Here is a 21,616-nt window from a genome sequence, read left to right as displayed (position 1 = left end):
TAATTATAGGGCAAATTTGCCAGTAGGGTTATAGCTGAAGTTAATTACTACTGGTAGAATGTTTTTTTTTCTTGTATTCATTTATTACTTTCAAGCTCTTGCTTGATTTTCATAGGACCTCAGCTACTACCAATTAAAAGTAGCCGATAATTATTAAACTTCAATAAAAAATAGCTTATATCAAAACGCCATTATAGCCCTACTATACTCCCTGTATTTTATGTTCACCATGACAGTCACACAGACAGCAGCCAGCCTGCAGTCTTTGCCGCTAGATCTCTGTGTGAGTGTTTAGGCGGTCAGACTGTTGGCTTGACTGTCTGCTGGTTGGCTGCGAGTGGCAGTGCTAGGCTCATAATTATGCATGAAGATATAAACAGAGCTGTTTAATTATCCTTCACCACATCAGTGACAAAGTAATTAACAAACATTGTGAGATCAATGGGAAGATGTGTGACCTTCAACAGACGCCCATAGGAAAGCATTTCTCTCTATGGGACAAGGTGACTCGGCTCATCGTGTGCACTGCTACAGAGACACACAATTGCTGGCTTACAGTACACACGGCCACTTCTTGTGGGATCCCAGATCAAAAATGATTTCCCCTCCGTGTTTTCTTTCCAAATATAGTCAGAAAGTGCTATTTATAGCTTTATCCTTCTACCCCTTCACATCTAACCAAGGGACACTGGAGGGAGCCTTCCCTGCAGTGTGTGAGTGCCGACTAAAACTGTTATTCCTAATTGCTTTCGAACCACAAACATTTAATATAATATGCTCAGCATGCTGAAAAAAAGTGCATTCCTTTATTACATAGAAATAAAGCACCTATATATAATGATCATAAACACTACGGATTCTATTTATTATAAAGATTGCTGTGAACATGTATTAGCATTCACACAAAAGTTGTGAGTAATAATACCCTTGAAAATGTTTTTAATATGTACAAAATGTTATTTTCTTGTGAATTGTGAATGTGTAAGTGCTGAGTAAATCACACAGAAAAAATTAAAAAATGTGTTTTACAACATAATAAAAAAGCCTGCAGTTTTGTTTCACTAAAGGTTTGTGGTAAGTGTGCTACAACAGCATTGGTCTAGTTCACATAGATGGTAATGCTGTGGTGTGATTACCGCTTCCTCATGTTCAGAAACAGCAGCTATGGTTGAGACACTACATGTAACACTTTACCTGCAGCCACCCACAGTTAAAGAAAGGAGGCAGTAGTGAGTGATTTAGTACCACCCACTTTCAAGGTCAAACATATTAGGAAAGAAAATAGCAGTTGCCTTACAAGGTGCCATCCCCTGGCAGTCACTAGGGAACAATTTGTTGCACACAATACTTATGTGACATTGTATGCATATAGGCTGAAACCTTTCTGGACAAATACATTTTCCAATTTTACTACTAAAAAAAACAACAGTTGAGTACATATAAACACATAACCTGCCTTAGCTCTAGCTAGGAAAACTCCTGATTTTTTTTTTACGTTACAAAAAATAGTAATCTATGAAATCTTTCTTCCTATGGAGCACTACAAACTTGGCCTGGATTCCTGCTCTTGTCCTTTACCATCCAGTCACATTTTTGACCTTCTTTATTGGTTTGACATAAGAGATGAAAGGTATTTAGTTTACAATCTGTGTAGTGTCTGGCAGTGAAGTCTGAATTAAAAAATGGGGTGAACAGAATATTTTTTATTTATTGGGAAAATAAAATCAGTTCACACGTGTACTTTAAAACTTACTATATGCTTGTTAACCTTACTTTCAAAATCCTATTTGTTTGACGATAGAAAGTTCTAGTTCCCAAACACAGCATAACATTTTCATGGCATTAAGCACAGGATCTCTGATGTTATATATGCCATTAAAAAACATATTCATTGAGATACTGTCCAATCCCGTTTTTTTTTTTTTTTTTTTTAAAACCTTTGTCATTTAAATAAATGAATTATATATATATATATATATATGTATATATATTATATATACACACATTTTGGTTAATATATTATGATTTCATTTATTTTTAATAATTAGACATTTAGTTTTACACCTTGTCAGTAAGACTTGGCTCCACATCCAGCAGAATGATTTTTGTACATATTAGGCCAAGGCAGGAGAGGAGAGACATATGAAAACTTTGTTTAATGTACTGAAAAGCCATTGCTGAGAACATTCAGGAAATTGATTTTCTTGCCATTGATGAACTCCTTTTATTTCTCTAGTATTAATTACTTTTTTTTTTTTTTTTACAAATTAATCCAAAGTCATAAAACCTTGTGAGAGAGCCAGAATCATGTGTAGAAAAGGACAGAACAAGCTATGTGCTCTGTGATACTGAATATTTAATTTCTTCACAAACAGGAGAAACTTCCTCGTTGCGAGATTACGCAGCCAACACTATGAGCGAATTCCTTGGGATGTTTGGCTACACCCAGCCTAATGTAAGAGATGAGCTTGCAAAGAAAATTAGCTTTGAGAAGATCAATGCTGCTACCTCAGAGACCACCTCTGCTGAAGATCCCCTCAGTAAGCGAGCTAGGTTCTCCAAGTATGAGGAGTATATCCGAAAACTGAAAGCTGGAGAGAATCTGTCCTGGCCTGCCAATATTGTAAAGGCTGAAGAACTGAATTCCAAACCGGTGCAAAGCAAAGACAGTTCAACGACTCTTCAGCCATCACAGCAGCCACTGATTAGCAGAGCCCCAGGACATGAGGCAGTTATCCTGCAAGAACCGAAAACAACTGTCTTGCCTCTATCAACGGCTGGCAGCTCTCATATGCAAGGCCTTATGTCTCGAGCTTCCAAATACGACTTTTTTATTCAGAAGCTAAAAACAGGAGAGTCTTTGAGACCACAGAATGGAAACACATACAAGAAGCCCTCCAAATATGACCTGGAGAATGTCAAGTATCTTCACCTATTTAAACCAGGGGAAGGGAACCAGGACATGGGAGGCGCTATAGCTTTTAAAACAGGGAAGGTTGGACGGCCTTCAAAATATGATGTGCGTAATATCCAAAAGCTTACGCCTTTAAAAGCAGCTGCGGTTGTACCAAGTATATCCCCTACTCCTATCACAAGCACTCCATCCACCCCCGTGCCTGCTTCTGAGCAACCAGTAGCATTGCCATTCAACACTCCAGAATATCTGAAATCAACTTTCTCCAAAACAGACTCCATCACTACAGGAACAGTCTCTACGGTGAAGTAAGTACTTGCTGGGCCAATCTGGGTCCCCCTAAATTACAATAGCTATTACTTTTATACATATGAATATAACTTTATCAATAAACTTAACTGTGTACTTATAATATATGAATTAAAATGTAAGCCCGAATACTGTATAGAAAAAAAAATATTTGTATTGTTTTACTTATTGGGGGAGTTCAGTAAATGATGCATAAATAAAGGGGAAAATGGTAACTTCTTTGGTTATGTGATTAATAATGACTGTTTGTGCATGTATGAAATGAGAACGTTGTAGTGTGAGGATGGGCGTAAGAGCTTATATCTCTGTATAAATGTTGATAAATGCATTTTGAATGGTGGTTACCGATATCCAGATCCGGGAGCATGGCATGAGATGGAGCTGGATAGGGAGCTGAATGGACTCTAACCAGCTCTGCCCTGTCTTTCTCACCAGGAATGGACTACCCCCAGACAAGCCCCCAGAAGATGTAAATATTTACCAGAAATATATTGCCAGGTAGGAGTGTGGTTGGTATGCCAGATTATTTTCATCTGTAGGCTGCAGTGCCTTACATTTATATTTGATTACTCTCTAATACCAGTACTGACCTGTTTTTACAGAGATGCAATTAATTCAAAAGTCACTTTTATTTGGAAAGTATGATTTGATTGCAGACAGATGAGTGTTGTTCATGTGTTTTGGCCCTTTGCTTGTGTGACTGCAGTAGGTCACACCTCAAGGTAAACAATGCTGACCTGTTAAACACAGGTTAAACAATGCTAACCAAAGCTTAACCCTGTATCAGGTGCAATATTTTTTTCCTTTGGATGGTCCAAATTGCTGGCCATACAAGGAAGCAAATTTTTGTCCAATTCCAAAATGGCAAATTAGCTAACGTTGATCTTTAATTATGACCCCTTCACTGCTAGATTTTTTGTATGCTCTATAGAGCTGCTTTTCCCATCACATGGACATCTTTCCTAAAAAACAAGGAGCACCACTCATCTGGTGTGAGATTGATATTAGTGATTAAATGAGGTTTTCAGATACAAATCTAAGAGCTACTGACATAGAATTTATAGAAATTGTCTTTTTCATGTAATTTTTTAGAAGAAAATATTATGGCAACACATAGCTACCAGCTGAAAAAACTTCACTTAAAAAAAAAAAAAAAAAAAAAGCAGTTAAATGGTCTTATGTCACGACCTACAACTGTATGACTCTCCTTACAGATTTTCAGGCAGCCAACACTGCGGTCACATTCACTGTGCATATCAGTACCGGGAACACTACCACTGCCTGGATCCAGAGTGTAACTACCAGGTAAGCATTGTTTAATACTATGCACCTAACTGCTAGTTTATATTAACTGGACCAAACTTCACATAGCTTTTATTGAATTGAGAAGATGAAAACTGAAATCTGACTGGCTGCTACAGTCAACGGCTTTACTTTATTTTGCTGCACTTTCTATACATCAACCTCCATTTTCCCCACCCACACGCTATTGCATTTCTGTGGTACAATCAAAATGTGTTTTTTTAATTTCCTTTGTAGAGATTTACCAGTAAGCAAGATGTGATCCGCCATTACAACATGCACAAGAAACGCGACAACTCTCTGCAACACGGATTCATGCGTTTCAGTCCATTAGATGATTGCAGTGTATATTATCATGGCTGCCATCTAAATGGGAAAAGCACACACTACCACTGCATGCAGGTGAGTCTTTTTGTACAAACAAGAAGGCATCATAAACATGCTAATTTACCTAAGGTCATTCCTAAATGTCTACTATGTTCTTGTGCAGAGATCAATGATGGTGGTGTTCTAGTTGTAAAAGGCATCTTGTCATGGACACAAGCACAGGAAAACAATACAGCACCACAATAAAATTTCTTCAGTCTTGTCTCTCAGTCTTGAGCAATAAAGTAAAAAGAAAAGTCAAATCTGGATCAGAAAGCAATACATGCATGCTTTAAAAGTAACAAAATCCTTTCCTTTTGTTACTAGAGTTAAATGATGCATTAACCCACCGTCCATCCACCCATCTCCAGGAAAAAAACAAAAATGAGCAAATAACATTTCTTCCTACATTCAATTATCCAAGAACTTGCTGCATTATTGCACTCCTTTGCAAAATAATTGTCCATAAATTAGAAAAACACATTTTCAGCCATGAAATGAAATCAGACCCCAAATCTTCAATGTTTACTTAACACAAAAAAGCTACTCAGTGGATTTGTGATACATATAAAGCCAGTTACCTGCTTTTATTATCCAATATATACAAATACACCCCACCCTGAACCATCATACAGCTTGGGTAACGCCCATTTCTTTGATGCTGCATGCAGGTCCTATCTGGCCAAAATACACCGGAAACACATTTTTTTGATATTTTGCATTAGGTGACGTCTATCCCATCCTCTCACAATGTGACCGGCCTAGTACTGTAATGTGCTTGGTCACTTTCAGGAGATACAAATTAATTTATTTTTGGTAGCCTACTATATAGTTTAGTGTTTTTACTTTTAGCACCATGATACATTCATCCAGTAAGAATTGTTGAGAATCACTTTTATTACATGTGAAATATAAAAGAACTTTGATCTTAAGCTGATGGTAACTGTGGGAGAATTGTAAAGAATAAAATCAATAAGTTGTGTCACAAAAGAAATGTCTATTCCTTTCTCCACCAAATAAAGATATTCTTCTGTAAAACAAGATAGGCTACTGTCTAGTTGGGGAACTAGCAAGTACACGGTTTGTTCAACTATTCAAATCCTCTGACTATCCATCAATCAGTATCTGTTGTAAAAAGGTCAAAAAAGCCTCTATGCATGTGTACTGCAAGATGGGATAGCAAGAGCAATGATATAGGTCACCAAGATCGTATTCTAACCAATCAGTATTGTATGGGTGCAGAGACAAACAAAAGAGATGTTCATCTTCCAATTAAAGATTTAACATATTTCACCTATTTACATTTTCTTTAGCAGTGACAGTTCCATTGAGTGAACTTAAATAAAAGGAGCAAGGCTTTGTTAACCCGAGTTTTCCACTCAACAATTGTAGATCTTGTGGTTTTTGCAGTGAAACGGTGCAGTGAAAAAAAGTAAATCTCTGATAATGACTGAATTACCAGGAACCTAACTAGTGTAGTTGATATCTGTACATTTTTCCTCTGTGTACTTTACTGTAACTAAAGGTGTAACAAGCTCCAGTAATAAGATTTGTGTAGGACGTACTTAGGTTATGTCCATAATTGGTGTGGATAAATTTCAGTTCCTTGTTTATATAAAGCCCACATTTTTCAAGCTTTAGAACCAAGTGCCACATTGCAAATTATTCCTCTGCAGCTTTTTGTTTAATTCTTTTTTTCTGTCTGATCCCATGGTGAGGTTCTGCTTTTTTTCAAGGTGTCACCAGTGAGTACGCTTTTGTACAGCAAACAGCTGGAGATTTTTTTTCGTTTTGGGTATTTGTCAGAGGGTTTTGTTATTGTCTGTTCTCATCAACCTGCTAAGAGAACAGGAGCAAGCACTGGAAGGCACGGGAGGTACTGCTTTTTTTTTTTATGCCTTTCACTTGTGAGATGGTGCAGACCCTGGCACTTGGCTCCTGCTTCCCCCCCTTAGCTGCTGCATTTTCAGATTCCGCACTTTTTTTTTTACTCAATATGGCAAAGTTGCCCAGTTTGCCTGGAGACAGATGCCAGAGGAAAGACAAGTTGAACATTCCATTAGTGATGTGATGACTTTGAACTTGGACTCACAATGTTCTTGTGAATGTTCAACTGCTTTTTGTAGAGTTCCAACAATATCTTGTCTTTTTAACTCCCATTTTTAAGGACAATGAAATAGATAAAGTTCTCGGTGATAAAAATTTATACCTAGGTAACTGGTCCTTTCAACTACTGTGAGCTTTAGTTCATTGACAAGTTTTCCACCACCTAAAACAATAATGAAACAATATAATATGTGAATTCAGTCTTGCACACATTATTTGTTGCTCACACTTTTGTGATATGTTGATTTTTTCCTCAGGTGGGATGTAACAAAGTCTACACAAGCACCTCAGATGTAATGACACATGAAAACTTCCATAAGAAGAATACTCAGCTGATTAACGATGGCTTTCAGCGTTTCCGAGCCACTGAGGACTGTGGCACAGTGGACTGTCAGTTCTATGGCCAAAAGACTACTCATTTCCATTGCAGGTAATCATGTCAAAGACATAACTACATTATTTTCTTGCTGCTGGGATTTACCTGTTGATTTTACATGCAGGTGGACCCTTTTTACATACTGAATTGATCTATTTATTTAATCAAGGCCACAATACATAATAACAGACTAATCTGTGTATTTTGCAGGCGTCCAGGATGCAGCTTCACTTTCAAAAACAAGTGTGACATAGAGAAGCACAAGAGCTACCACATTAAAGATGATGCATATGCAAAAGATGGATTTAAGAAGTTCTACAAGTATGAAGAGTGCAAATACGAAGGATGTGTATACAGCAAGGCCACCAATCACTTTCACTGTATTCGCACAGGATGTGGTTTTACTTTCACCTCTACCAGCCAGATGACCTCACACAAACGCAAACATGAGAGGAGGCACATTCGCAGCTCAGGGGTGCTTGGCCTTGCATCTTCCCTTTTAGGGGGAAAGGACAATGACATGGAGGAGTCTAGTAATGATGATCTCATTGATTTTTCTGCTTTGAGTAGTAAGAACTCTAGTCTGAGTGCCTCTCCTACAAGTCAACAGTCTTCCATATCCCTGGTTCCTACTGTTTCTGAGGCACCATCTCCACAAACCCTGAAATCCACCAGCACCATTCCACCTACAACTAAGATGTCAACTCTTTTGTCCCAGACATTACCAACTAATATGCCCTTGGCTTTAGCCTTATCTAGTTCTACGCTCCCTGCAGGATCTGGACCATATTTCCCTATCATAAGTGGACGTGGAGGCACCTCAATACCCATCAGCACCAGTAACATAGTACCGGTGGCTGCCCCTAACACTTCTCCACAATCTGCTTCTGGGGCCAGTGATCAAAATAGCTCTTCACCAGCTGCTACATCCATTATGGAAAAAATTTCTGCCAGCAAAGGGCTAATCTCTCCTATGATGGCAAGGCTGGCAGCAGCCGCCCTCAAACAGTTACCATCACCTGAAGCAGGTGAGCTTGGGAAAAATTGTGTTCTTTGCTTTGCAAATGCATGTGCACATTAGTCTTCCATTTGTTTAGAAGTTTGCTCAAAACTCCCTGTATATATCTTCTGTAAATAATATAGACTGTGAGACAACTCTTTCACAGAATAGGCTGTTTTAGATGAACTGGGTGTTAAGCATGTTATTTCTTGTTCTAAAACTATATTTTAAATGTTTGTAATGTTTTTTTTTTCAAATATTGAGCAATGTCTTTATCAGTGTTTCTCATACTGTCCTGCATTTTCTGGTATCTTGGCACAGGCAATGGGCAAGTATGTGGACGAATTAAACCAGAAGTTCCAGATATAGAAGGATCTACTCCCAAAAGCAGCTCCCAAGAGCAAAGTCTGGACCTGAGCATGAACAGGTAGGAATGGAGCGTGACCTGTCACCGCACCCTTTATCTTGAAACTGGAGTCCGTTGGGGCACTGCTGTACCTTAGTCTCTTAGAGAGACAATTTATCTACACGTGCCATTCCAGCTGCAGTCATCATTTCTGTATAGTTGTATCATGTATTTAACAGGTTCTGTCTATATTGAGACCCTTCTGTTTCTGTTCTGCAGTAATGAGACCAATGGTCCAGAAGTAGCAACTGAGCCACAACTTCATCCTTCTTTTGTAAGCAAGGTAAGTTATGTCTGATAACATGTAAAGTGATTAAAGAAAATGAAGTCTCTTAAGAGCTAATCTTTACAGGTTTAGGCTCATGCTACTGAAAAACAAAATCAGCCTGTTCTTGAAACTTAGATGTTTCAAATAAACTAGTTGATTGTTAATAACTGGTTTTCGCTCAGTATGCTAAAATCCCCTTCATAGCTTAATTCCATCATTTGTTCCAAAGGCATTTGTAACATGATTAAAAAAAGTATGTTACAGTTTCAGCACCCATAACCCTTTTATTACGACATCTCTTTTTAGATCCAGCACTCCACTTCAAACACAGGCAGCTTGTTAAGCCTAAAAGGAGATGCAGACAGTAGTGATTCTGGTGCAGGAGAGTCCACTCATTATCTGGGCAAAGTGATGAAAGCACTTGATGGTGAAAGGCATACAGAGCCATGGAAGACATACCTGCGCAGGTAATAGGCAATGCATACATATATGTTATGAAGAAATGCGAATTTGGTGGGACAAAACAATTGATCATTTCAAATACTTTTAGGTTTGGTCCAGCAGATGTGTGTGACCATCAGTGTGACTTTCTACACAAGTTGCATTTCCACTGTGTTGTCGAAGAATGTGGTGCGCTTTTCAGTACTTTTGATGGAGCCATAAAACATGCTAAGTAAGTGGCTAAATTGGATATTTGTGCAGAAAAATAGACACACTCATTGCATAGGAAATCATAGAATACTTTCTTGAACCATCTGTAGAAGAAACTGCTTAACTCCCCTCTGACTATATTTTTTCCAATTACAGCTTTCACTTGCGAAACGATGTAGGAACTTCAAAATCAGAAATACCTTTTGGTGCAGACTCGAAAGTCTCCTCTATGCCAACTTCACCCCCCTTAACTTCCAATATGGCACCTGGCTGTGAGATTCCAGTTCCCTGTCTTGCTGCTGTCCCATCCACTCCAACTCTTCTTGCCTGGAAGCAGCTTGCATCATCCATACCACAAATCCCACAGATCCCCACCTCAGTACCCAGTTTAGCTTCATCTCCCATGGCAACAACATCTCTGGAGAATGCTAAGCCTCAGGTCAAGCCAGGATTTCTGCAGTTCCAGGAAAAGTAAGTCGTTATTTTACTTCAGTAACACAATATAGTTCTGACAAACACCTATAGACATCACAGCTATTAATAAGAATTTAAAATCAGATATTTTATACAAGGTGCCTGACTGCAAATCCTATTGCTTGCACAGTTCCTGTGTGCATAAATGCCTGACACAAATCAGCTTCACCTACAGCCTTTTACCTTGTGGCTTGCTAGCAAGGGGAGTTAAGAAATCTCCCTTCTGTACCTTTTTATTAACGCATACAAACACAGCTTGCTAATGTAAATTAGGACAAAAGGCAAATGGCCTTGTCCCTGCATTGGGTAAGGGTGTCAGCCTCTGCAGATCAAGCCCCCATTATGATAACCTGTTATTTTACTTTGTACTGCTACTTAAAGTTTCCCTCTGAATTTTTGTTTCCACAGTGACCCATGCCTGGCAACTGACTGCAAATATGCAAACAAGTTTCATTTCCATTGTCTGTTTGGAAATTGCAAGTATGTGTGTAAAACATCGGGTAAAGCAGAGTCCCACTGCCTTGACCACATTAACCCCAATAATAATCTGGTGAATGTGCGGGATCAGTTTGCATACTATTCTCTACAGTGCCTGTGCCCCAACCAGGTAAGTGACAAAATATGCAAGGAACTGTATACACATTAAAGTATTAACACCAGCTAAGCAAAAACAGATAACCGTTAGCGTAGAAATGATCATACATTGTATGACATTGACTTTCAAAGAAAAAAAAAAAACTGCAATATCAAATTTAGTCGGATAATAATGCCAGTTATGGAAATTTTCTATTCTCCCCATTTTAGTAATACTTTTTTTCTGAGCCTGTCCACCAGTAGAGTCTGATGAAAGTGGACTCCGGCTGGTTTCCAATTGCCCACTAAGATTTTTCTTAATGTGTCTGCAGCACTGTGAGTTTAGGATGCGTGGCCACTACCACTGTCTACGGCCCAACTGCTACTTTGTCACCAATATCACTACCAAGCTGCCATGGCACGTGAAAAAACATGAGAAGGCTGAACGGAGAGCAGCTAATGGCTTCAAGTACTTCACTAAGCGAGAAGAATGTGGGAGGCTGGGTATGTACATTCTATTCCTGATTTCTCCATTGATTTTTAATGTGAAAATTGAGTCTTTTTTCTAATTCATAAGACATATATTTATCATATCTTACAATGGCCAGGTTAACCATTGTATAAGAACAAATCGTTTAATCACAACTGTTAAACAATACTTCTCCAAAAAATACTACCAAAAATGTATACAGTAAAAAAAAAATTAAAAGACCATAAAATAACTTTTGTTTTAGTTAGTGTCCCTTCATCAGAGTTTTTTTGTATAGTCAAAACCTTTGCATACAGACATAACAGAAGACCTCACCCTGTTAACTCATAAAGAATTCATGTCCCAGGTTAATAGCAGCTTGCAGTAACCAGGGTGATCAGCATCAACATACACAGCCAGTCCCGTGTCCTCTTACAGATGTCAGGAAAAAAGCTTATTTGCTCACCTTTCGAAGTTACAGGTGCCAGGCCAGCATACAAAGGCAGGTAACGCTGCCATGGTGACTGCAAGTCCTCACCTGCCATACCCTCCACCTGTTTATTCTGGTTGCTGGAGAAGCAACGGTCACAAATTGGAAGAAAGATCTACATAGCTTATATTCTGGAATCTGTGAAATGCTGGCTGAACAGAACATATTAGAGAAACAATTTTACCTACGACATAGCTACAGTGTCAGCCTTTCCTTTACAGATGACTCTACAGTTATAGGACACCAAAAATATTCTGCAATTAAAACTAAAAAAAAAAAAAAAACAAGCGCACAAAACTTAAAAGCAATACAATCTGAAGAATGATAAATAAAATACATGCTGGCTTTTCAAAGCCAGTTATCAAAAATTTACTGTGACTCTGGCATCTTATTTACTATTACCAAATTACATGATACCTAATAATTTTACCTTATATTCAGGAAATCCTTTCGCAGTATAAAATTATGGTAATAACATTTCATCCTTCAAGACCTCTTGTTTACTATTGTAAACTATTATTGTTTAGATGACTTATAAATACAACAAAAAATTTAAAAGTTTTTGGCTTTTTGTTGATTTGACTAGAAAAAGCATGGGCACACAACGCGTTAGCCTGTAATGCAAGAGGCAAATGCAAAATGAAGATCTGCAGACTAGATGAACATTTGATAAGATTTTACAACTGGCTAAAATAGTTCAGCAAAAACCACCTAAAGAGTGAATCTTTGTATTTTGTTTTCCAGGATGCAAATACAATCAGGTGAACAGTCATTTTCATTGCATCCGGGAGGGCTGTCAGTTTTCTTTTCTACTAAAACACCAAATGACATCACACGCCCGCAAGCACATGCGAAGGATGTTGGGAAAGAACTTTGACCGTGTACCTGGCCAGGTAAATTAAAAACAAAGGTGTTGCCATCATTGAAACGAGATAGTTGTAATACTTCAGTTTTGTACTTCCTGCAATAAAGTTAAAAACACAATGACAGCCTCTGATTGGCTTGGTTATTTTTTTAGGTGGTTCCACAAACTTCCATGAGTGGAAGCACAGCTACAAGCCCTACCTCCACAGAAAATCCTTCATCGTTTCAAACTACACCGCAGAATATGATGGATACAGAGACTGATGAATGCATGGATTACACTGGTTTTGGCAGTCCTGGTGGGATGTCGTCTGAGTCCTCCAACCCTGATCGCAGCTGCTCCAGTACTCCAGTGGGCAATGAAAGTACAGATGCAGGTAATTGTTGGATAATAACATACCTCATGAGTCTGATCCTTTTGTTCTTTTTAGTTAGGTAACTCACACATCATTGTTACTAATAGCCCAAATATGTGATAAAACTTTCGCCATATCAAGAAAGTTGCTCTGATCAGTTTGTACTAACAAGCATATAAAACTACATCCACATATTCCAGTGCTGTGAATCCAGACACTCCTTTTCTGTTTAGTGTTTCATTTCATCTCATCATTATCTCTTTTCAGCTTCTCATTTGGTTCATTTTGTTCTGTTTCTTTTTTCCCTCCTTCCTGTTCTGTTTCCTGCTTCTCTCCACATTCTCCAGGCTGCCTGGTCCCTTCTGCTTCTGACGACGCTCTCACCCACAATGCACCTCCACCACCTCCAGCAGCGGCTATGCCTCATGCTCCTACCTTTCCTCCTGCCTTGGTCAGGCCTCCCCTCTCTTCCCTTCCGTACCTGCTGTCTCCATCCTGTGTCTCATACTCCCTGATCACTGCCAGCCTGGGGGTCAGCAGGGGCATTGTGGTGCCAACAAGCAGCGCTCCAACTTTCACACCAGTAATAGCCACTCAAGCTCCAGTCAAAAATGATGTTCCACTAGTACAGGATGCAGCAGGTACCTTTCAGCTTCTTATATGCCATCCACCCATCCTAGTTATGTGTGTCCTGATTCATAGAACAAAACAGATTCATTTCTTGCCTTTAAAAATGACATTTAAATAGTACTTTTGCGCATTTGTTTTCTGTTAACTACAATTATTGCTTGTCTGTCATGTGTTCTTTTTACTATTCGACCCAAACCAAGGCTCTAACAAACAATATAGTCCTTACTGAAAGCTATTCATTAAAGTATTAGCTGTAATAAACAGGCAGTTTTTATTAAAAGTCAATAAATTGCAGAATCACAAGGAGGTTTTTCCCAAAAAATCTCCCAAATTTACGCCCAAGTTAAGGAGAACCCATGAGCACCAGTGCCATAGGTATTGTTTGTTCTGAAGTGGAAATAAAAAAAACGTGAGAAGCATACATACATCTGCCATAGTTCAAGAACACTGTATTACATTCAGCATTACTGGATCAACTCCTTATTCATTAAATACAATTATATTAAATTTTCTCAAAAAATAAGAAAAATACAGGTGACAAAGGACTCCTTTAAAAAATTATTTTGCTGGGAAAAAATAAATATATATACACCGAATGTATTTCAACTGTGTATTTAGCAGTTTGAAAGTATATAAAATGACAGAAGCTGTTACAAAAACATAATTAGCACAACTTTTAATGCATGATATAGTATGATAATCTACATGCACACAAAAGATGATAAAATATTTTATGATAATATTATGAAATGTGTAATTTCATTATCTGGCATATTACCCAACATACACAGTCGTTTTTTTAGATGCATTCAAACAGATTCCTATATAAATATTCTCATGCCAAAGTCTTTATTTATTGCAGGTAACACCATCACCATGCCAACAGCTTCTGGAGCCAAAAAACGATTCTGGATCATAGAGGATATGTCACCTTTTGGTAAACGGCGCAAGACTGCTTCTTCACGCAAAATGCTTGATGAAGGGATGATGTTGGAAGGGTTTAGACGTTATGATCTATATGAAGATTGTAAAGATTCAGCATGCCAGTTCTCCTTGAAGGTCACCCATTATCACTGTACCAGAGAGAACTGTGGCTACAAATTCTGTGGACGAACACACATGTATAAGCATGCACAACACCATGATAGAGTGGACAACCTTGTTTTGGATGACTTTAAACGGTTTAAATCCTCCCTTAGCTGCAACTTCCCTGACTGCCAGTTCTCAGGGAACAGCACTCACTTTCACTGTTTGCGCTGTGGTTTCCGATGCACAGACAGCACTAAAGTTACTGCGCACCGCAAACACCATGGAAAGCAGGATGTCATTAGTGCCGCCGGATTCTGCCAATTTAGCTCCAGCGTAGATTGTGAAGTGCCCGACTGCAAGTACAAGCTGAAGTGCTCGCATTTTCATTGCACCTATCCCAGCTGTAAGCACACTGTAGTGGGAATGTCTCAAATGGACTCACACAAGCGCAAACATGAAAAACAAGAACGAGGTGAGCTACCTTCAGTTTCTCCTGGTCCAGAAGGATCAATTCATAGTGCTCCTGAGTATGACCTCCAAAACCAACCAGTGAACTTAAACAGCTCTCTCAACTTGAGCACAGACACTCACAGCTCCCTCCTTTTCCTCCAAAATGCTGCTGGTGTAGGACTGAATGACTCGCTAGACTTAAGCAAGAAGCAACAGGATGGGGCTGACAGTGGCTCTAGGGAAAACACTGAGATGACCAATTGCAGGGATGCCGATGATGACCTGTCTCAAGAAGATGATGATGATGACGATGATGAAGATGAAGAGGAAGAGGAAGAAGATGATGATGAAGATATTAATGAGGACGAGGAGGATGAAGAGGAGGATCTTAACACTGATTCTGAGGAATCCTTGCCTGATGGTGAATGTTTACCAAGGAAAGGAAACAAAGAAAGTGAAGGGGATTCTACAAACCACTGTGATACCTCCCAAACTCCATTAAACCTTCAGACATCCCCTTAAAGCTACTTTAAACTTTGAATGTTTTATAAATCACTCCCGAGGAGGGCCTTGCTCTCGCGACCCGTACAAATACCCCAAAAAATGAACACAAAGAACAAGTGAAGGAATAGTAAATTAATAGAAAAACGCAGCTAAATGACTTCTGCAACAGGGGATTTGACCAAGTTATCCGTGGACAAGACTTAAGGGGGCATTTCTGTTTGCTGGCCTCCTCCATTACAATGTTTATTCTGGTGCTTAAAAGCAATGGGACAAAGTATATTTCTGTATGACTCCATTTAACATAAAGTCCAACTGCTGGCTCTTTTAAAGAGGGATGACAAGATGGGGTACTTATTACTCCTGCACTAGCATGCCAGAAAAGGATAACGCTTCTATGTGTTTGTGGCGAGGGAGGAGGTCAGCTGGGCTTGGGTTATGGGTATTTATTGATTAGCATTATCAGGCGCCCTGTGTTGAGGCTCTCTCTCCTGTTCTTCCAGTTTCTTTCTGGGTTGTTCCCAAGAAGCTATTGTTTTATTTTATAAATATTTATATAGAAAGCTTTTCCTCTGCACCAATTGCTCTGGTTTATTTATTTATTTTGAAATTGTTCTGGCATATTCTATATAAGACTTGTATAAGCAGCCAGGCTAACCTCCTAACTATGGGGGAATCCTTCTTGTGATATGCTGTTACTGCTTGAAAAAATATTGGAAATTTGAGTGGGGGTAGATATGTGTCATAAGAGGTGGGATTACTGTAGCACCTTCCGAAAAAAAAAAGTTCCATAAGCAAGAAACTATTGCTGCTCAGGAGTCCGTAAATCCGCAATTCTCTTCTACTTTGAACTGTTCTGTATAGCCCAGCTATAGTGCCCTGTAGTGGAACATTAAATGACTACAAAATACTGCAAAATAATTATTTAAGAGGAAACAGATGGGGCTAGCAGATGATTCTAAGGTCCAATAACTATAGCACAGGATGCCCTCTTTCTCAGGTAGAAAACTATTCAGTGAAAATAAAAAAATTATAAACTTATGGTCGGAGGCTTCTTCTATACGGATTTTTAATACCATAAATAAGCTAGAGCATTTTGCTACCCTTCCTTAATTTATAAATTCCACTAGATGGTCTTTCATGACCCAATCTACCCAAATCAAACAAGGTTTTCTGCCAAAGGAAAGCAGCATTTGAGTGTTAATTAATGTGCAAGTTCTCTGACCAGGATTATTTAATACTTAGTAGGTGAATGTTGGTAGCACTACTACAAGTATTCAAAAAGCACTACAGAATGGCTTCCATCTTACTTTGTTATCAGACACAAATTTTACAGGTCCCACCCACCTCAACAATTCCTAGATGCGTTTGATTTAGTTAACATAAAAAAAAAAACAATAAAAAAAAAACAAAGCAAACAGCAAATAGATGAGGAGGGAAAGCCTCAAGTGTTTGCAATGAATGGTGTCAGAGCAACATATTAATTCTGATTTAATGAAAAAGTTGTACAGTATTTTTTTCTGTAAAGGTTATATATAGAACAAAAAGCAAAAGTGAAAAAAAAAACTATAGAAAAAGCTTGCAAAACGGTGGCTGTATGTCTGGGCATCAGCAGACAAATTTCAGCCCCCCAGTCCCTGCTCTAACCCTTTTTTTTTTTAGCTTATGATTTCTTGGAAGTCCTGATGTCTGACTTCACTTTAGCACTGAAATGCGTGATTCCGACTTTTAACTTGAATTTTATAGAGAATAAAATAATGTAATGTTCAGATAATATGGAAGATTGTAATCTTCAGATTGTTAATATAAGTTTGTAGTTATATATTTAATTTTTGGGTTCCCCTTTTTGATCAGTTATGTGTGCTTTTTTGCATTTAGGGATTTTTTTTTTACATATTAATATATCTTATCTGTGAGATGAGTCTGGGAATAAATGCCTCTCAAACCCTTTTGCAACTAAGAAAACCATTTATGTGTGAAACATACAGTGTGGTGTCTCAGAAGCCAAAAGGTTAATAATATGAAGATAGGAGTGATGTTTTGTAATTTGTTTATATGCTGTAAAAACATCAGAGCAATCACTATGAACCTCCCTTTCCTAATGTTTATTTGTTGTATACCTAAAACAAAGAGAATAAAAAAATGTCCTACAGGAGCATTAGGAAAGGGGTCCATGGTTGTTAAGAGAGGTTTTATTGCAGCAACAGCTACACTACAATCTCTAGTACACACTTTATAGCACCCTTACAAAACAAGGAATTAAACATACCTAAATGTAGCAAAAAAAAAATGGATGATTTAATAAAAGAATAAAAAATATGAAGAAATGATCAGGTTGGAGTTTTTTCTAAACTTGATATTGCACAGTAGGACATAAGCCATCTCCAACTCATCTACAAAATTTTAATGTGTCTTTTTTCTTAATTTCTGTGGAAACAAATCTAAGGTCATCCTGGCTGATTACAGTTTACTATCTATATCTGAATACCCTGTCTGTATATTGATATAGGTATAAGCATGTGTACATTTGTATATAACGTGGTATGTGATATATATATATAAATATATATATATATCTGTTCTGTATATATGTATTACATACATATATATACTTTTAACATTATTAATATAAAGCCAGGTAAGAAAGGGTTCTTCTAAATACTTGAATTGGACTTTCCCACATTAATAAGAACTGAATATTTTTCCACTTGAATTTAGTGCTGTTAGAAATTTAATATATGTGTTTATTTATTTGATTTTTTTCTTTTGCATGACTGATGCAAGGTTTGACATTTTCACTCAATAAAAACTGGAAAAATAGCCATTCCATTTGTGTTAATTTTTCAAAACTGCAGAAATAGGGATATCTGTGTATGTCGATATGTATAAAAAAAAATGATTTCCATGAGGTAAGAGCACCAGAGCTCCCTAACTTTATCTTGTACCCTATTGTCTGGCCTACTGTGACTACATCCTACATCAGAACTGGGGGTGGAAATCTAGTTTCTGTGGGGGCTGTTGATGGAATGTATATTCAAAAAGGCTTTGTACACCATAAAGAAAAAAAAAACATGGTATTTACAGTACTACATTGTAATTTAGATGTTTGTGGTAAATCACAGAGCTGTGGAGTCAATACATAAAATACACCAGGTTTACTGTGCTTACAACATTGACACCCTTATTTTTAATATACAAAATATGTATTTCCTGACACTGGGGCAAACAGTAGCCCTCTCTATCTGATAAAGGTCACATGAGAAGCAAGAGGTACAATGTTAAAGTCCTTGGTATGAGCCAAATTGGGAACAAACAAATGATCCAGCTAGGAAGCAGATGCACTACCTAATCAATTTAGGCAGGCTGGTCAATGCCAAAATAAAACCAGGAAACTATTTTTGAACTCTTACCAGATAAAGCTTGGCTCTTAAATGTATAGCTAAGCCTACATCATTGTCAGCTTATCATTGACTATTCTTTTTATTAAAGACAATACAAACACTCAGTAACCTAAAAGCTAAACATTAAAAATAACCTAATTGTTTTCATTTTCAATTAAAAGGGCTTAAAGTAATAGTATATAATAGAAAAAAAACTTAAAAAAAAAATCAGGGACATATTTGCCAGTTTAGAAAACCCAAAAAATTCAAAGCTAAAGAAACTGAAAGTCAAAACTACAGAAACTAAAATAAAGAGTAATTGTTTTATTTTATTCTAAATTAAAATTGCGTATGAACGTCACAAGCTGCATAATCGAAGAGAAGCACTTTTTTTATATTTACTGTTAGGTAGGTGATATCACTGCATTATTTCATTACAATTCAATTAGGAACCTCCAGGTACCCTACAATCTCTTGTAACAAACTCAATGACTGACTTTACAGCCCTGGATAAAACATCTGCTGTGAATTGGTATAATACAATTTTGGAATGCGTATATAATATCAACCAAACATTTCTATAGGAAAAACAGTTCCTACAATATACATTGTGCCAAAACATTTGTATCTTTCCTGTGCATGGATTGTCCCTGAACTCTGAGACTAAAGATGTTACCTAGCTACTATATAGCATAAAAATACAATTGTCTGGTGGTTTCTCTGATGCATGTATGTGGTTATTGGAATAATCACTCTTAGAAAAGCAATGATGACTGGCACATTTCTAAATCTGGCAGCATGGGGCATGTCTGTGCCCAGTTGGAGAGCCACTAAGCTTCAAGAAAGAGAAGATTGTGGTTACCTGTCACAGCGGTCACAAAAATATTTCTGGTCAGTGGTTTTTAGTGAAACAACTCTAAAGGAAAAAAACACATACACACAAATGTGCATATAAAAACCTTTCAGAGGCAACTGAGCTCTGCAGTCCATGACCTTTGGCCTGTAAAACAGTTCATTCTCAAAGATCACAAACAAATATTATTTTATTTTACTTATTTACACTTATGTAATTTACATACACATTCACTGCAATCACGGAAGGCATCAAAAGACATTTTAGTGTGTAAAAAGGCGCATTGTTACCTGTTTTTAACCCACACTGTAAAACACTGTAATAAATGTTAACACGTCACTACCAGGACTGAGGAGTTGGAAGCAATCATTGTATATCTGGAGTCAGTTTCCAAAAATGTACTGACTCTGGAACTGACTCCACAGCCCTGGTCATAACACACATCAACCTGTGTCATATTATCTCAACCTCCACCATAATACATGTGTGACATGATTTGAGGTATTTCTCTAAATTTTAATATTAAAAACAAAATCATACCAGAAAAATGCAAAGATGTGAATAGTTCCTAAGTATGGGTTTTATTACTTAGAAAAATCCAATGTTTTTTTTTACTGAAAATTTGCAGACTGCCAAGAACCTGCTTTTTGTAGAAAATAAAGGTGAACGAAGTTATGATTTCAGTGCCTCTGTTGTGAACTTAAAGGTGACTTTCACCAGAATGCCTGCAGCTACAAAGGTAAATGAGAGCTAAGATGCTTTCTCACAATGGGTATGATTTATTAAAGCTCTCCAAGGCTGGAGAGGATGCACTTTCATCGGTGAAGCTGATCCAGCAAACCTGGAATGGATTACCTAAAAGTCATTTGTTAGAAAATGTTTTCAATTCTTGACCAGATCCATTGCAGGTTTGCTGGATCACCTAGCTTCACTGATGAAAGAGTAATCTCTCCAGCCTTGGAAAGCTTTAAATAAATCAGGCCAAATAGTCCACTAGTAGTCTAGTCCACTTTAAACAAAAAATAATACAAATATAAAAACAGATCACATTTCAGTCAGAAATTGTGCTGTATGTCTACAAATAAATACTAATGACCAATGGCTTTGATGTAGGATGACCCAAACTGAACCAAAATTGTGTAGAGGTAATTAAACCAGGCAAAAGCCAACCATACCAAAAAGGTAAGTTTGGAGATGTGGTGGATCAACATTCAAATATTGAAAGTTATATCATGACAAAATTGAGCATAGGGACAGCCTCCAAGGTAGTTGTGCTGCATCAGCAAGCTCTCTCTAAGGCTAGATGCAAAAAAAAAACAAAAAAACAAATAAAAAAAAAACAGAATAGCCAGGCAGAGAACTAGGAACAAAGTGGTCACTCTCTGTACTAGAATGCATCTGTGATCACATGTAGGGTATGTTCAGGCCTGCTTCTGAAGAACATGGCTGTTAAACACTCCTGGAAGTCCACTCTGCACAGCTAGGCTTTCAGGATCATTTGCAGGCAAAAAAATGCTTGCGTTTGAAGAAGCCTGTACGGACTTTCATGGGTACTTGCAAGTCTAAGGAAACGTTTGGACAGCTACATGGAGCTTTCAAACAAACACTTGTAAAAGCCAAAAAAACTATGAAAGCCTGCACAAAAACAGACTTACTCATTTTCATTTAAACTATTTTTACTAGACTTTAGAAGCATTTGTAGGCTGTACAAATGCTTACAAAAGTCTGAAAAATGGAGGTCTGAACATACCCTTCAGAACCCAAAGGTGACTCTTAACACTGTCAGCTTAGAAATGACAGAAATCAGTGGAATGTTGAAACACACATATAAAGTCCAGGTAGGTCTTCA

At 37.7% G+C, this 21,616-nt stretch overlaps 1 protein-coding gene and 1 long non-coding RNA gene across 10 annotated transcripts in view; one reads left to right on the top strand and one right to left on the bottom strand.

The window, feature by feature from the left end:
• CASZ1 (castor zinc finger 1) overlaps nt 1–18,354 on the top strand; it is a 159,780-nt gene extending 141,426 nt beyond the window's left edge. For 5 of the 9 annotated variants that reach the window (XM_072427114.1, XM_072427113.1, XM_072427112.1 and 2 more), the window contains 17 exons: nt 2,376–3,222; nt 3,659–3,721; nt 4,438–4,528; nt 4,763–4,927; nt 7,255–7,427; nt 7,584–8,401; nt 8,695–8,800; nt 8,999–9,062; nt 9,354–9,514; nt 9,598–9,720; nt 9,855–10,169; nt 10,581–10,779; nt 11,078–11,249; nt 12,449–12,597; nt 12,723–12,945; nt 13,272–13,565; nt 14,417–18,354. In XM_072427114.1, coding sequence (XP_072283215.1) covers nt 2,376–3,222; nt 3,659–3,721; nt 4,438–4,528; nt 4,763–4,927; nt 7,255–7,427; nt 7,584–8,401; nt 8,695–8,800; nt 8,999–9,062; nt 9,354–9,514; nt 9,598–9,720; nt 9,855–10,169; nt 10,581–10,779; nt 11,078–11,249; nt 12,449–12,597; nt 12,723–12,945; nt 13,272–13,565; nt 14,417–15,555 — 5,102 coding nt within the window. In that variant the 3' untranslated portion in view covers nt 15,556–18,354. The remainder of the gene's footprint in view (nt 1–2,375; nt 3,223–3,658; nt 3,722–4,437; nt 4,529–4,762; nt 4,928–7,254; nt 7,428–7,583; nt 8,402–8,694; nt 8,801–8,998; nt 9,063–9,353; nt 9,515–9,597; nt 9,721–9,854; nt 10,170–10,580; nt 10,780–11,077; nt 11,250–12,448; nt 12,598–12,722; nt 12,946–13,271; nt 13,566–14,416) is intronic. The other 4 variants (XM_072427115.1, XM_072427110.1, XM_072427117.1 and 1 more) reach the window with 4 other exon arrangements.
• LOC140341391 (uncharacterized) overlaps nt 1–21,616 on the bottom strand; it is a 143,265-nt gene that overhangs the window by 111,287 nt on the left and 10,362 nt on the right. The window lies entirely within an intron of this gene.

The sequence above is a fragment of the Pyxicephalus adspersus genome, chromosome 11, assembly GCF_032062135.1.
Source record: "Pyxicephalus adspersus chromosome 11, UCB_Pads_2.0, whole genome shotgun sequence".
Taxonomy (NCBI): Eukaryota; Metazoa; Chordata; class Amphibia; order Anura; family Pyxicephalidae; genus Pyxicephalus; species Pyxicephalus adspersus.
Note: the sequence above shows the minus strand (reverse complement) of the source record. Positions and strands in the feature narration are given on the sequence as shown.